The sequence below is a fragment of the Bombus bifarius genome, unplaced genomic scaffold, assembly GCF_011952205.1.
Source record: "Bombus bifarius isolate JDL3187 unplaced genomic scaffold, Bbif_JDL3187 scf7180000008033, whole genome shotgun sequence".
Taxonomy (NCBI): Eukaryota; Metazoa; Arthropoda; class Insecta; order Hymenoptera; family Apidae; genus Bombus; species Bombus bifarius.
Genome location: NW_022884404.1, coordinates 325,820 through 342,750, shown reverse-complemented (window position 1 = coordinate 342,750; position 16,931 = coordinate 325,820). Strand labels below are relative to the sequence as shown.

The 16,931-nt window shown below is 37.3% G+C and overlaps 1 protein-coding gene across 3 annotated transcripts in view; it reads right to left on the bottom strand.

Annotated features, from left to right (window-relative positions):
• LOC117207501 (dipeptidase 1-like) overlaps window positions 1-16,931 on the bottom strand; it is a 146,234-nt gene that overhangs the window by 13,846 nt on the left and 115,457 nt on the right. For all 3 annotated transcript variants that reach the window (XM_033447801.1, XM_033447800.1, XM_033447802.1), the window contains exons 6-8: window positions 9,640-9,772; window positions 4,963-5,113; window positions 607-676 (exon numbers count right to left, since the gene is read on the bottom strand). In XM_033447801.1, coding sequence (XP_033303692.1) covers window positions 607-676; window positions 4,963-5,113; window positions 9,640-9,772 — 354 coding nt within the window. The remainder of the gene's footprint in view (window positions 1-606; window positions 677-4,962; window positions 5,114-9,639; window positions 9,773-16,931) is intronic.

Here is a 16,931-nt window from a genome sequence, read left to right as displayed (position 1 = left end):
TCACGCGCTTATAACTTCAGGAAGAATGAAGAAACGTGGCGTAAATAGAACGCGCATCGTCATTGATTGCTTTTCATTGATTATTATTTACCTTCGTTCATCGAGAGTACTACGGTTACTTATAAATATAGCGTTTATCGCTCGGAGACGATCGATCGATCGTTCTTTAATATTTGCCCGCCTACCTGTTTTCAATACGCTGTAGAAACTGTTCCCAGCGAAATGTTAAATGAGATGGAATATCTTTTCAAGAAAACATTTTCATGTACTACCTTGGTCGTTGATGGCACAGTTATTAATATAATCGCCGTATAGCTTATGTTTTAACGAGTATAATTAACGTAGTTTAGATATAATATTTCGCGCAATTGATTTATAAATTCAAGCAATGTATTGATATTTATCCCAATAGAATTAAAATTCAATGGAATTTGATTTAAAATTGCTTGCTCATTGTGACGTACGAAGACAGCAAGAGGGATTGTTTATTGACAGTTTATTCGACGTAAAAATTATTGTTTTGTAAAGCAGGGAACAGTGACTTATAATTTCTCTCCCTTGTTGCCTGCATATGCATGTATATGGTGACTTCGTTTGTTAACTTACCTTTCCAAACTCACTGAGGCCTGGTGTCGAATCCTGGGTACTGTTCGTCTCGCCAACTGAACAGACTGCCCTGCCAAGAAAATGTCTGTTAGAATTTCTTTCTTCTTTTGCGTAAAGACGCCGGAAGGTTTAATAATTTTTTAATATACACGCTTTCTGTCTGTTCACTCGGTAAACATGGATTTCTCACGGGTTAATTTTTCATTTGCCAATGGAAAAATTTCATTTATCCAGACGAAGGAAATGCCAGGTCGAAATCCTACGAATCGTTTTAAAATCGAGAAATAATTTATCACCACGCGGAAAAGCAATTTCTGATCGTAAGAACAGTTCGGCAGAGGCGCAGAATCGTTCGGGGGTGGTCGCAGTTCAGAAGGTAAAAGATCGAAAGATCGTCGGCGACTTGCGAAGCCATAGAAAATTTAATCCGAGCCACGAAAGCCGGTAATCTTTCTTCTCCGGTCGATTTTCACCTCGATGCCGATGTCACCGCGGAAACGTTTTCAGAGGAAGGAGGGCCGACAGCTCGTCGTCATCGAGAACCGCGGGGAATCCAATCGTCTTGGCAATCCCCCGTTCCCACGAGGAAATAGCGGACGAAGACAAAGGAGAATGTGAGAAAAAGATGGAGAGACGGAGGTCAAGGATTAGAGATCGATTAGGCCTACCTAACATTTTCTGTAAAGCGATTCCGGTATCGTCGCAAGAAAACGATTGTTTGATAATAATTAGGGACGAGACCAGGTTCAATGAAACAAAGTGGCTGACGAAAATATTGGGACACTTAGAGAAATTTTTCATGGATATATTATGTGTGTTATGGAAAATATTTTGAAATTTCGTTAGCACGGTACCGAGACATGGTTTACACGATTACATTGGTCAAATTTGAAACTAATTTGTAAGTAATTAGTTCGGATAATCGAACTATTTACTTCCCTACTTGCTGTACTTTTGTTTAGTCTCGACTGATCCCTAATTTTTCAGCCAGTTACAATATGTACACGAATTCGTTGTACACGGAGGCTGAATTCCATTAGATAGAATTTTCTCGACATGCTTCCCTCACATACGTATCTACTTTTCCTTATCCGTGACACCTTGCGGCGAAGCACGGCGCATTAGGCCTGTAGAAGAGAAAAATATGTAGCATCGAAACAGAGATTTGTTCGAGGACAACGTGACTCTGGTTCTTATTTACAGCGCCGCCAGCCACGGCGTCGAGGGACTCGTAAAGTAGGCAAGGATTGAAAAGCAGGCTGTGAATCGGGTCGGCGCGGCGGCTATTGTCGTCTGATACTTTGGACTCGAACTGTTAGTTACGGGCAACGATATCGGCCATCGAGTAGTACATTTTGCATTCACGATCATAGACGAATACATAGCCGGCTCGCTCCTCGTTGCAAACTCTCGAGCGTATAAATTCCAGCTTTGTGACAGGAATTATTCTATCTTAATGGTGAGCTTTCGGTGTGGAAAGTATGTAGGTCGTGTTGTGGATACGCTTTAAGGTCTGTAGCTTCGCGAAGTGTTCTCTGCAAAATTGATGCTCAATAGCGGCGTATCTGCTATCTGAAAGGAACTTGTTATTCCGTTGCTCCTATCCGCCGCGTTCGATACGTTTTTCGGGCATCTATCTATCGAGGTTTCAACCATTCCACTCGTTGTTCTACCGGTAAGATAATTTTGTTAGTTTTTGTCGGATATTTGAGTGGTATTTGTTCGTGAATCGTACCGGCAAAAATTTATCAACACTGGGACACAAATTTAATAATCAAAGTAGTCAAATTCATATAAATTCATGTTTATGAACGTTGTTAAACAAATGGAGCCGGAGATTTATGGTACCTAACATGGATTTAGACCCAATGGAGCAAAGATTTGTTTCACACCTTAAACATCATAATTAAGATTTAATTTTGAAAATTTTATGTATTTTTTCAAATTATGTTTCTTATAAATGCTTAAAAATCTATAATCTACTCGTTATTGAGCAAACAGAACTGTAAAAAGTTCCATATAAAACGCACGATATATCTATAAAAGACTTTTTGCGTTGAATTTTCAAATACTTTCGTAAGTCACCGTATCTCAGAACTACACGACTCGCAGGAACAAGGATTTAAAATGTTTACCTCGCCGTTCGCCAGGGTAAAACCCGACAGAATTGAAGAGATGCATGAAGAAAAGCTTTATTTACAACGGAGCCCGGTACAGAGCGTGGGGTATCGTGGGACGCATAAAACTTGCCTGTACGATTGATGTCCTCAAGGAACTCACATTTCTAGCTCGTTTCGACATTATTCTAGTAGCAATCCCATGTTTCTGGAAAGTCCGAGCGCGACGATTTCGGGATTCCCGCGAACAGAGAGAAAATAATAAGAAACTTTGCGGGCTGTAAATGCGGGAACCCAGATCGGGTCTCCGGAGATTGAACCGTATAGCGAACCCCGGGAATTTCGTTGAAATATAGCGACTGAAAAGGAAACCGCACGAAACTTGTTCGATGCAGGGGGGAATCGATGCTGAAAGAAATTCCTGCGAAGGATCAACTTCTCGTAAAAGGAATCGGTTATTGGACGTACGGGAATCTGTGGACTCATTGAGGCATCTTTCGATCCATTCACTGCTTAGTTAGGATCGAATAAATATAAGAAGGAACTTTTGCATGAATTTTCGTCTCTAAACACAAGGGACGTTTTTATGAATTTTCATGCGAGTAATTCCTATATGTGCTATGTACTATTAACGAGTCTACTTTACTCTGGACAATTTGGTTAATTTACGGTAATAACATGTGAAATTTGTCAAAACGTAAGTGCCTTATCAAAGATTTGACAAATTTCTATGAAATCTTTCTATGAGAATGAAATGTATAGAATCTGATAAAAAACGCTGCATTGGAAAATAAGAGAACGAGTAGTTTTTGTCGCCATTGTAAAGTTTTAATTTGAATTGAATATGTAATGTAATATAAATATAAATGAATATGTAGTATTTGAACTTCATCTTTTCTTTATATAGTCGGGATCAAGAAATGTCCTAATATCGATGAAAGGGGATGTACTTTGCTGTGTATTGAGACAGGATTGTCGATCCGAATCAAAGTTCCTTTGTTTCCTTTCGAAACAAGCTTCTTTTGACCGTTCATTTCTTCGAACGTAAGACGCGAATGGAGGTTTTTGGCAGGGTACTGAAACCGCTGAGATGGAGGAAATTTTCTGTGCGCCAAGGTTTCAGATTGCGTCGAGCTCTTTCAGGTTGATCGGCCATGGCATAGGTTTTTCTTCGGCGATGGATCACGGTATAAAGCGGGGCCGAACGACCTGGTAAAAAGTACTCGTAGTAGTCGTATTTGACGAAAGAGCGGGACGAAAGAAGTTTCACTGGCCGATTAATTGAAATGGAAAAGGGTCCTTTGGTTGAGAAATGTTTTGTACGGAATCAATTCAATGTGCGATTTCGGTCTGATAGCAATGCTTTCGGGACTTCCTTTTTTCTCACCGAGCCGAAAGAATACCATTTTTCTTTTGTACGTTTCTTTCACGATCCCATTATATTTCTACGGGGTATATTTTGTACTCGGTAGCATAATTAAGAACAAAATTAAAAGAATTGGCATACGAATAGAATGGTCGACTAATATTGGCAGCAATAAACTTTTTCCATTGAATACTAATGCGCTCCTTTCGCTATTATTATAAGTATTCCATTGAATACTTACACTGCGAAAATTTGTACGATCAATCTTTTACAGTGAAAATTTATAAAACCGAAATGAGAATTGTAACTTAAATGTTTTATTCATTTTTATATTTAAGATCATTCTATCCTTTGTTATGCCACTTATTGCGGTTTTGCAGATGTATGTACGTACGTATAAAGACCTGAATTAAATCACTTGGTCGACTTCATGACAACATTTCGATATGAAATTGCGTGTATTGTAATTCAATCGTTAATTAAATTGCTCGTAGATTCTGGTTTCTCGAATTGATTATCGATTTATCGCAACGTGAATTGTACCGAGTATATTTTGATACATAATTAATGGACTGATATTATAGAAAATGATACGGAGACAGTTAAAGGTCTATCAGGTCAATTAGGCAGTTTGGAAGTCTATACACGGAATATTGAAATACTAAAATAAATTTGGAATCTAACTTATCTTGTTCGTTAAGTTTAACACCAAATGTTGGAAACTGAAAATTTAATCCTGTTCGATCGTAGCTGTTGATTTATGCATATAAGACCATAGCGAAAACATTTGCCTCCGCTCCTACCCAAACTTTATTTAGAAGTTTGACTATAAATTTTTTTGGATCTTTCGAAAGTGGTATGGAATGTACTCACCAGGAAGTATCGCAAGCATGCGTTAAGGTAAGGTATCTCGCGCCCAGGCCGTAAAATGTCCTGAGAACACCTAAGGAATTCCCCAGGGAGTGACCACCTTCCACCCCGATAAGACTTGCGATTTTGCCTTCTCGATGCGCTTCGATAAGACCTACACAATACGAAAAAGTACCACTTTGTTTAGTACGTTTATTGCATCCGTATATTTGAAATTGTCCACATTTTTTCACCAGGAAAAGATAGGTTATGCTCGTTGAGAAAAATAAACACGTTATCGATGTATCCACTTAATCGTGATTGAAAGAGCAGAATAATAATAAAGAACAGAATAATTTGAAGATATGCCGACAGTTAGAAAAATATGTATTTTTAATCTCTGTTCCAATAAAATCCTTTTTTTCCCCTCAAATATTCTCTCAAACTCGTTCTCTACTCCAATAAAAACCATGGTAAAATTATTTTTGTCCTTTTTGTCGGTTTTTTTAATGTTGTCCGCAAATTTCTAAAAGGGCGGGAAAGTGGGTGGGATTTCCATAGAAAAATTCTTATCACCGTAGACCAATCAGGTATCAAGGAATTGCTTGGAACGAGTTGAACAAGACCCAGTGTTCTCATACTAGATTATTCAAATCGAGTGAAGAATACGTAAGTACGCAAATAATTCGCTGCTTGTTCGTTTTAATGGTTACAGAATTGTAGTTTCTTCCTGAATGGAGGAGGCTCTTTATTTTCTGATTTTTTATTTACCCAGCATCAGTTGTCCTATGTAGTTGTCAGCAGTTATCGTTGCCTACTTTTAAACAATGGAAATACAGAATAAAATCGTTTCGTTACATACACGTGACGTAAACTGGTCGAAACTCACGTGAATCTTATCTGACCTTTTTATTAAATTTTTCACTCACTAAACAATTTATAATTTCTTCATTCTATCATTTATTTGGATTTTGTTTGTATCTGATTTGTTGTATCGTTATGAGAGTAGGTGATCGTTACGTACTATTCGTTCGTACTATTCTCTTCAGCCAATGATAAGTATCCATATAAGTATGAATTTAATAAGTCGATCAGTCATACGAGGTATTGCAGAGTTTAACCACCAGTTTCTCTACAAATCACCTTCTTTTCCACCTACTGCCCTTTTCCTTCCACGACCTTGTTTCGGTTTCTCACTTGGCGGAGCTTCTCAAACTTATGAAAATGGTTGACAGCTTTCTGGAGCAGGTTACTTGTGAGAAGTTTTACAAGGCGTTTGCTATACTTCGCTCGACTCCGACTGTCGCACTTGCCTTACGTCCTCCTCTCATTTTTCTGCAACGGCGCATGCATAACGTGACCTTTACTTTACGTTTGTTGCACCGTGAGTACGCACTGCAATTTCAACTGACAAAATTCTGTCGACGACTCTTTGTACCTAACCTTCCGAGTTACTTGCAATGACAGAAATTGAAATGACAATTATTTTAGAACTTGCACTATTTTCCGCACTATTTCACGTTGTGGGGTGAAATAAAGGTAAAATAAGTTGTAAAGTAAATTTTATAAAGTAAAGAAGCTTCATTATGCAAACATTTTTGTCTTTCTATTAGTTCGGATATGGGAGGCTCTATTATCATCTAATATATATGTATATACTTGCGACCATAATATATGTAAGTCAATAATAAATTGACATATGTAACTCAGTTAAAAACGTTAACACGAGTACAACGTCCATTTCTATTTTATTTGAACTTCAAATACGAACTTCGAGATGTAGGTCACAAACTTCAAATACGAGTGCGAAATTCTAAGAATCTAGTGCAAGTTTAAAATAGGTCACACAATTGGAAGTTATGCTAACGTACTGACCATTCATCGAAGATAAATTCTCTTTCCAAAGTACTCGAAGAATTTTGTTCACCCCATAGTGATAAAAAATGGGGTCGTAAAGTATTCAACGGGAATATTAGGGTGGTTCTTTTGCAAAGAAAAAGCGTGAGAGTAGAAACCGCATTTGACACGATACTAAGTTGTAAATTGATATTACAACACTCTGATAGGATTTGTTACGAAGCTTCGTATTTTGTTAAGTATCCTGGTTTAAAATTTTTCGTGCGTCGAATTTAAGTTATACTGTCTCATACTGTATAGGAAATACTAACGTCCATATCATAAACTTTAGATCAAGAGCAAATTAAGACTGGTTTTACGATCATCTTCAGGTTTCAACTATGAAAAAGAAGATTATCTCGAACCAGGACTGTGATTAAAATTTCAATTGTAGGGATTCTGTGTTATAAACATAACTTGTCAAGAAGTTTCCTACGGGGCTTCTGGTTTTATTTAATTTCGTATGTTTCCGTTACGTTACCCTGGTAATGGTTTTCGCGTGGAACTGTCTGGCTTCGTTGAGAATTCAAGGAAAATGCATGTAGAGGCTCAAAAGACAAGTGAAAAGTTCTATTCCTGACTTTCCGTTGGATGTTCCTTTTGCGACCCCGATTCGGTTTCCTAGTTGCCAGAGTTTCTTGAGCTTATGAAAATGGCTGACAGCTTTCCGACGTGGGTTACTTGTCGCCGAAACTTTTGCAAATTTCCTCGCGCAGGTTATAGACTCCTTCGTTTTTGTTTTTCTTCCTTATCATTCTCTCTCGTCCTTCCCTGTGGTAATTTTCCAAACTCTTTGCCAGAGGAATAACTTTGCGTTTTTAAAAGTCCGAAACTTGCGTATTGTTTGACCGAACAGAGCTGGATGAGAGAGGAAAATGTCTTTGGCGGCAAATAGGATTTTATCATATTTTTAATAGAATCGTCGCTGTCGACGAATGGATTGGACTTTATTATGATATTTGAAAATTTTAATTTAGAGTTGGGAGTTCGCGAAAGAATATTCGGCGTATTTCTGGCAAAGCCATATTTCACAAAATACAAGTGCGTCAGAATTTTGACGTCAATCTACGCAGTAATGAACGAAACTAAATTTGCTTTTAAAAAACGTGTAATAATTGTTTGTTCTATTTGTGAAATTGTTTGATTTAAACAAGCAAATAGGATATTTTCGTGGAAACAAAGCCGCGAGTTACAGTGTATTTTTGCACTACTTTATTCGTTAACTCAGTGAGAAAATATAGGAAAGAGTAGAAGAGACGTGAAAATTTGCATGAAGGCAATTTTATCGATTAACTAGCCGCCGATAAGCAAACATTTTTCTCAACCGTCGGTAAAGCTACGACAATATGAAACGGTGCTACCAAGTTGGAACCAATAATTACTTTCCTCTTGAATGATACTGCTTCAGAGAAATCGAGCAATTAATACTAGTTTCCTTTGTCCTCTTGAGTTTCCTCGAGAGCAAACTTCCTACCCGGCTCTGTCGTTTCTGTTGCATCCATTGTTACTTGCAGTTGGTACGCGATTCTAGCAATCTAATTATCAGTAGAACAAGTAGCAACATCTTAAACTTGAAAATCTGTTTTGTTACTGCTTATTGACTGTTATTGTACCAAGTTCCTCAAAATTATTAATTTCCATCGCTTGTATAAACTTCGCAAGGTAATTATAGAAACTTATAATTGCATTATACTTTGTTCAATTCGTTGAATATCTTTCATTTTATACGAGAGGCGGCTCGTTTCAACAACTCTCTAACCATTAACATATACACTGCTACTAAAATATGGCTATTCATCTTCAGGAGCTGCACAGTTTGTTCATCAAAAATATCTTTAGCTTCAATGAGTCATTAAATTTTTGTAAATTAAAATGGGTCATACGTCTATTTACGTAGCATTGATTTTTAATTTTATTGATTTCGAATTATATGCAAAACTGTTACAACGTAATTGTACATCTTGTAAATCACTTGGAAAATATTACATACAAAAATGAGTTTTCATATTATTTGAAAGAACAAAGAAGAGATTTGTTTACTGCACTTAGTTCCTATTTTTTTATTATATTACATTTTCATTTTCCAAAGTAACTTTTACGAATTGTTAGAATTGTTAAAATAGTACCTTCTCGTACATATAATTTAGCCTGAATAATAATTAAATAAGGACCAAACAACATCGGAGTTCCATTCCACGATGCAATTTCTGCTGTAGTAAAATAGAGAATTGTAAATCTTTCGAAATCCGTGGTAATGCATTGTTCGTTCGTAGAACGTAAGTCTCGCTCCTTTTCTGTTTCTCAGTGCTATGAAGCTGCATTTTTTATTTCTGTAGCAACCTTAGGGAATCGTACCTGATAAATATTGCCTACACCATTACGTACACCTTGATATTCTGTGCACCAATCTTCCTCAAGACGCTCTTATCTCTTCTTCGTAAGTTGAATCGAACAAACTCTAAATCTCATATCTTGCACTGTGAAATAAAAACTGTTATATAGTTTAATATTTGAAGGAATAATTTCAATTATATTAAATGTATGCAGCTCTATATATGTAGATCTTGAAGCTTCGGTAAAATATAATCAAAGTAGTAGAATTAGTGTGTTCAACAATTTTATTCGCATAACAATTTTATTAATGTACTTTTCATGTATTACTTGGGTCAATGATTATTAAATCAAAATACTATTTAATAATTTAAAACATTCATGTTTTAAAAAAAAAGATCCATGTTTCCATCCTTTTCGAGATCAATGTTTTGCAATTAAAAACTGATCGTGAATTGAAGTTTCGAAGCTCACCTTTGACGGAGGTAACCAAAGTTAAATGTTGAGCATTCATCTCGGCGAGCCGGCGGATCACGTCGATCTGTTCCAAGGAAAGTTGAACCGCATTCAACTGTGCTGCACCGCATGGAACGTAGGCAGACCAAAACTGAAAACAATTAAAGCAAATGTTACGAATAGTTTACAACCTTACTTCTATGAGAGATTACTAAAAACACACGTATAACTCTTAACCTTTTCTAAAATACTTTAATAATTCTAAAATATTAAATTGTGAGAAATATAAGCCGAAGATGAGAGGCGACAAGTTCTTGATAGAAACATTTTTAATAAACCATGCTTTCTACTTATTTCCCATATTCATGACATACATATTTAACGCTTGTCGTATTGAGTAGGATCGAAGACTTTGATAAAGTAAAGTGGATTCGGATGGATTATTATTGATATTGTCCACGCATTTGCATGGTTTCGGTATTGTGTGACTCTAGTTAGCCACTGATTGTAGCGGGTAATACGTCCATAATCATAACACTTGAGAACACTTAGCACTGGACGATAGACAGTTAATTAACACTTGTCGTTGTACGAGCCGAATTACATTCACGTGCTCGCGTGGAGTGCTCCTCCCTACTTTGAAAATTATTGTGCACAGACAATTAATCAACTCGTACATTAACGCTAATTTCGTTTCGTGTCAAACAACGAAAATATAATATCGCGGAAGAAAAATAATCGTAAAAATTGAATTATTAGGTATGTACTATAACATACCAAATTACCATTTTATTCATTATAGATGCTTTTTTATAAATATTATTTTATTCAATAGGTAAATGGGGTATAACACGTTGACGAGCGTATTTCTCAATTAGGAATGATTTCCGTGTACTATTAAATGATAAAAGAAACCAGTTAATAGATCTTGTTGATATTAAATGCTGTTATAATTTTAGATTAAAGATTATAATATATTGTGGCGTAAAGAGAATTGTCGAAAGAGATTATCGGTTAAAGCTATGCGATACCTAAATGTTATTAAGGCTGTACACGAAACGGTACCTAGTGATGAATAAAAAGTTTTCTGGAACAGAAGGGGACAAAGCAAAGAGCAATGAGGCGCGCCTCTGCATTTCACTAGGTTCCGCTTTGAGAAGCAACGTTACCAATTACTCAGCGGTCTGATTACCGTAGAGTTTCTGTGTCAGTGTAAATATTGAATTTCGGCTCTCGTCTAACCCGATTGGCATCCCTGATTCCCATGATGCAGCTGCCATGACGTCAACGTTATTATACTAATCGCGTGGCGATATAACGTCGGCGGTGACAACATGAAATTTTATGGAAAACAAATCACCTTTTAAACAAAGGGGAATGATTAAGTGAAATATACGCCATGAGTTCGGCGGTGGCTCCTTTGTTAATTTTACCCGCTCAGCATATTTTATACGATATTCCTTAATTTTCGTTTAACTTAATTTTAACGAGAGTGGTATAAGAGAGGAAAAAGAATTTCAATCTTCAACGAGAGTGGACAAAGGGATGTCTTATTAAATCAATCAAAATTACAGGTTTGAAAAAGTTCGAATATTCATTTAAATGTCGCTTAGTAAATCCGAATCGACTTTGAAATTTCCATTAATCGTTTGATTTTCATTGGAATTTATATTTTTCTACCACAGGATTCAATTTTTCGAATTTTATCCACCGATTACTATTTGCAATCTTCGTAATGAAACGTTTATCTCTCGTACTCAATTTTTTATCAACTTTCGTGGCAATGAATTCGAGAGAGAGAGAGAGAGAGAGAGAGAGATACAAAATTGTAATATTTGTAATACTTAACAGTATCTTCAATATTTTCGTAACGTATATTTATAAAACTTTAGTAAAACCATTGTACAAACTAGTGCTTGTAATCCCTATAACATATAGCACAAAAATAGTATTATCTTCTTATTCTACGTAACGCAATTGTAAATCGATCGTAATTATAACGTTAATGCAGCTTTAACGCGATTTAAACGTTTCCAAAGCTGGGGGTAATGCTGAAAGCCAGGTAATGAGAAGATGGAAACAGCAAATACAAGTTACACAAGGCTTCATTTTACTTTAACTTATGCGCTCCACGTTCCGTAATTTAAATCGGCTTCGCGTAATTATTTAAATCTACTAGATTTTAATGAGAGTCCTTTATCACTGAACACGATGCCCCTTTTGAAGTCACCTGTTATTAATTAGTCGGTTACAAATTAACCGGCCGTCGTCGGTTTCCCCTTTTTTATAACCAGAATGTTTCCGATGTGAATATAAGGAAAATGGCTTCTCCATCTCGAGCTGGAAAAACGGATTAAATATGAAGCGAGACAACGTTCCATGGTTGGCTTTTTACACCTCGTACTCAGAGAAAATAATTGAGTTGTTGCCGCGTTGCTGAAACTTTCACGGTAAATTGGGTATTTTCCCAACTATAAAATGACAGGATCCAGCTAAAAGGCGCGACGCTGGATATTCTCGGAACGCAGTTATGTGCGTAAAAATGAAAAATCTAACAGGAGTTTGTATATCGCGCGTAAAATGTTTTATGAACGTATCAAATAGAAATTCTTTTCTTTGCTATATACGTTCATCTGAGATAGCTAAATTTGCTTATCTACATGCACTATATGCTTTCACTCGTATACTTACAATTTTAAGATCGAAAGGTCTGACATTGCTTACTGATCGAGTCAACGTTTCAACCAGTCAGCGAAACGAGTCTGATAAGTCTATCTCTTCCCTGACACCCGGTACAGTAAGTAGTAACACACACTAAGCGTGCATACACAGGTAGTGGAAATCGCGGTTAATAAGCGGACAGGAGATAAAGCCGTCTGACTGGAAAGAGACGCGCGTTCTTCCAGAAGGGAAGCAGATAATACGGTAGTAACGTAGTACGTAGGTAGTTCGGCTAGCTTATTTTATTCAAAACACGAATTCACCGTCAGGGAAATATGCTTTCGATAGGAAAAAGGAAAAAAGGACAGGGAAAATGCAATCAAGCCGGTGACGATTTCAAAGCAACTTGCTCGTTGAGTCTCGTACAGCAGTTGGTGTTCCGTCAAGTTAACGTTCGATAGGAAACAATTTGTTCCTTCTCGCGTGGCCAACGTCGGAAAGCGTCGCGCGGCAATTAAAATTCTTTTGGTTTTCATCGCGGCCGAGTTTTCAGCGAGAAAGCAATTTCGGACGTCATCGCGAAAGTAGAAATTAAAAAGTCTCGTTAATTCAATTACCGATCGAAAGTTTCCTCGGCCGTGTTAATTAAAAGCGAGACACGCGATGTGATTCCTCTGCTTTGTTTTTCGTATCGAACAGTAGGTTGTCGTTTTTTCTTGTCTGCTTTTGTGTGAAATTAGTTCGAACGTTTTCAGGCTATTATCCTTAGCGGCGCAATAACTGGACTAACGACGTTTGCTTAACGTCTTATTGATGTTTGGCGCACTATCTATTAAGCGCGTGTCTACCTTATTTTGCGCAGTTAGAATATCTGATACGCCAGAACTCCATCTATGTCAACTGCATTTATCTGAACGAAATTTTAATTAATGCTCGATTAACTGAGCTTTTGCTGGTTGGATTCATTTATCTGAACCTGAGCTCCTATTATATGAATGAAAAATAGTAGATAGTGGGGATAATTGCTCCAATTACATAAACTGTTTGTCCTCTGACAAGTTCAGATAAATGGAGTTCCAACGTAAATGGAGTTCTACTGTACTGAAAATTAGCGTCGTTATTTCTCAAAATATGTCGAAATATGGAATTCAGATAAATGCGGTTCTATTGTACATACTACGCTAAACATCGGGCGCGTTTAATAAGAAAATGATACCAGTGCCAAAAATGATTCTGTTGTAGCCACTGTTGTCACTTTAAGACTCCAAGATATCGCCAGTAATTTCGAGAAAGTCATAAAAGGCCCGGTTTGCTCAATATTCTTAAAACCAGTCGTTTAGTCCGATCCCCTTTCTTCTCTTACGGTAACTAACAGAATGAAAAGTTCCTTTGATAGCGAGGAGCCGTAATAATGGTGGTTATTTACGTTATAACGAAATTCTTTATAGGAAACAGCTCACGAAAGACCGCTGTAAAGGGTGCGTTTACACGACACTGGGTTTCTTCGCGTATTTCCTTTTTGTGCCATTCGTTGTTATGTTTCCTTCCGTTCCCTTCTGTCCTCTCTACCGTCGAACAGCAGTTTCGCCACCAAGAAAATGACTTTCTTGCCTGCCTCCTGGCTTTACGCGTTATCTCGTCTGTTCGAAATAACGGAGTATTACTCGAGGTAAACGAGCAACGATAGTCGTCGATTATTGCCGGTGGCTCGTCAAATTCAGTTCACGGTGTGTGTCTACGTGTTGTCGATTATCTTTCGCCAGTGGTTTTCCATACGTTTTCGAGGGAAATCGATAAGAAAAGAGAAAACGGAGCGAGTCGATTTGTGTTTTCGTGCTTTTGAGGATGAAATTTCGTTATTTCTCCATTGTCCGAGGATCCTTCGTGGACCAAACTCGGTAAACAGGATAATTCTCGCGAGATATTTATCGACGCTCGTGCATTCTCTCTTTTATCGGTGGGCGCTTCCGGTAATCGGCTCTTTTATTGGCTTCCACGGCTTCCTTCTTGACTTTCCCGAGGTTCGACCGCGATCTTCCGACTAACCCGAACGGAAATAGAAATTCTCTGATCTGTTTCGCGTAGAAAGATTTTTTATCAAGCAGAAATTTAGTTCTTCCAAGGAGAAATTCGTTTTTTTCTTCTTTTACAAATTTGAAGTATCGATTCTTGCATTTCATAGCTGCAAAGATGTTCAAGAATGAAGTTACTCTATGTACCAGTGACAATAAGAAGTACAGGTTTGTCACGTTTTCCACTCGCGATCTCCGATTATCCTCGCGATAAACTAGAAAATCAGTTTCTAGTCCACTTTCTCTGTCGCGCACATGCAACAAATCGTGTTAGCTGGTCGCGCAAAATGTTTTCATATTCCTATGATGGTTTCACGGGAGAAAGAGCTTTACCCTTCTCTGTGGTCTGGTTCCAAACAACTCGAGGGGACATCGAAAGTGCGTTAACACGCAAAAGAAATCTGCATCAACAAAGTTCGCTGCACGCGGGCACTTATGTATAGATAAAGACTCGCGGAGGATACGCGGAGAGTAGTGAGATGAAATCTTGTTTCCATTCTAACTCCGACGAAAACTCGAAGAAAGCGCAGTAATCGTAAAAAGAGAATCAGCCAGGACACTCCGCTACATCATTTCCGATGTTCGGTTCGACGAAACAACCGCGGCAACTTTCGGATGCCACAACGCAAAACTTAACTAACTGTGCTCTGAGCGGAAAACAAGTTAATTTAAGCGAATTGAAAATCGTTAGTGAGTTATGCACTGTTAGTTTCCGCGGGATATACTTTTCCAAATGAGAATGAGTCGTATCCCTTTAATAGAGCCGCGGAACTGGTGGGGAAAGTACGTGCCGAGAAATTTGATTTAATACGATTAGACCGTGGATAGTTATGCAAATTCATGTTTCTATGAAAGCAACCGAAGAAATGGAATTTGAATAGAAATTTGTCTCGTTTACTAAATACCATAACGAGTATTTTACTTTGAATATTTTACATATCTTTAGATCTTTGAGTATCGTTGTATTATGTGTTCTGTAAACATCTTTAAAACGCAATATGCATATACAATCTAAGTATGATTCGATAATTTGATAGAATATAGATTTAATCTTCGTAATGATTTTCATACATATTTACGTAATAATAAAAGTAAGGCAAATATTCAATAATAACGTAGCTTTAGGAGTGTAATATAAAAACGTAGAATGATACGATACGGTTCTATCTTTTTCGTCAATTTAATATTTTAGTGCTCAGCGTAATTCTCTTTTATGGAAGTAAGAATTTTTTACGTACACAGACGTAATCGTAGTGAAATTTCCGCGGGCTGCAGCAATTTATATCGCGAGGCAAGGAAGCGTGATTTAAATTGTCTTCTATAGGAATGTGTCGCGTAATTAATAATTGAATACAGACAATGACACAGAAGTAACAGCAATTGTTAGACTGCAACGTTCGCGTCTAAAAGCTCGTATAATTACACCAACGGTCACGAATACATCAACGAACCTTGAAATCAATTTTTAAAACGAATATAGGAACGAATTTGCAAATAATTGTACAAATTTGCAAATAGGATATCCCAGTAATCGTAATCGTATAATTGACAAGAAAGCAAGTTTTCGTGAAAAAATAAAACGCGTATTGGCATGTAAATATACTTAAATAATTTTGTGATAAAGTGTTTAGTTTCCTTGGTAAGTTAGATACACAAAATTAGGTAGATGTATGTATGCTTTCGTGACTGACTGTAGGTACACGAAGAGTAACCAGTGATCAATATTGTTCGTTATATTTGACGTTAGCCCGCGGCATGGTGTCAATTCATTACAACGATGGTGGAACGAAAGCCATACAGAGCGGTAGGGTCATAATACGGGGGAAGGAAAATGATCCTTTAGGAAACCAATTCGGATCGAATCTTCCCCAGAAGCCGTAAAACATACTGCTCCCCCAATTTTTGTTGCTCTCTCGCAAGGGTGAGAACAAATCCATACTTGTTCTTTACTTCTGCGAACGGCCCTATTACTTTTCCTCGGTTGATCATCGTATTCCTTCCTTCTCTTTTTTTCGTCTCCGACTTTGTGCTCCGTCCTTGTTTTTCAGGACCAACATAAAATCCACGATCGCGTATTAAACCTTCACCCTTGTATTCTTAGTTATATTTGTAAAAATATGAATTTGCAAAAATATCTGCAATCTAATCACTGTAAAGTTCAACATTAGATTTGCTTATAAATATCGAGTAATCGTTAAGTGGAAACTGGCTGCAAGCTAATGTTCTTACGCCATCGGCAAAAAAATACGAGAGTGAACACAACACGTCGTAAACCAATCCTGCCTTTAAAAGCATGAATTTCCGGTTCCTCGATTTTCTGTGCGAACGTTGTATTGCCTGTTTACATTATTAACGAAATAACGGATGATGCTTTTTTCTCTTGAAAATTGCAAGTTGGAAGCTTACGACTCGTGCATCTTCCCGTAGTTAGCAAAGTCGTTTACCAGTTAGAATCCAGGTCAGGGAAATGGTTTCGCATCCCACTTCCGATCGGCTCTCCATTTTCTTGGTAGGCCTTTATCTATTCTTTCGCTATTCATAGACAGTCGCGAACAGGGTTCACTGGATACGATTCTC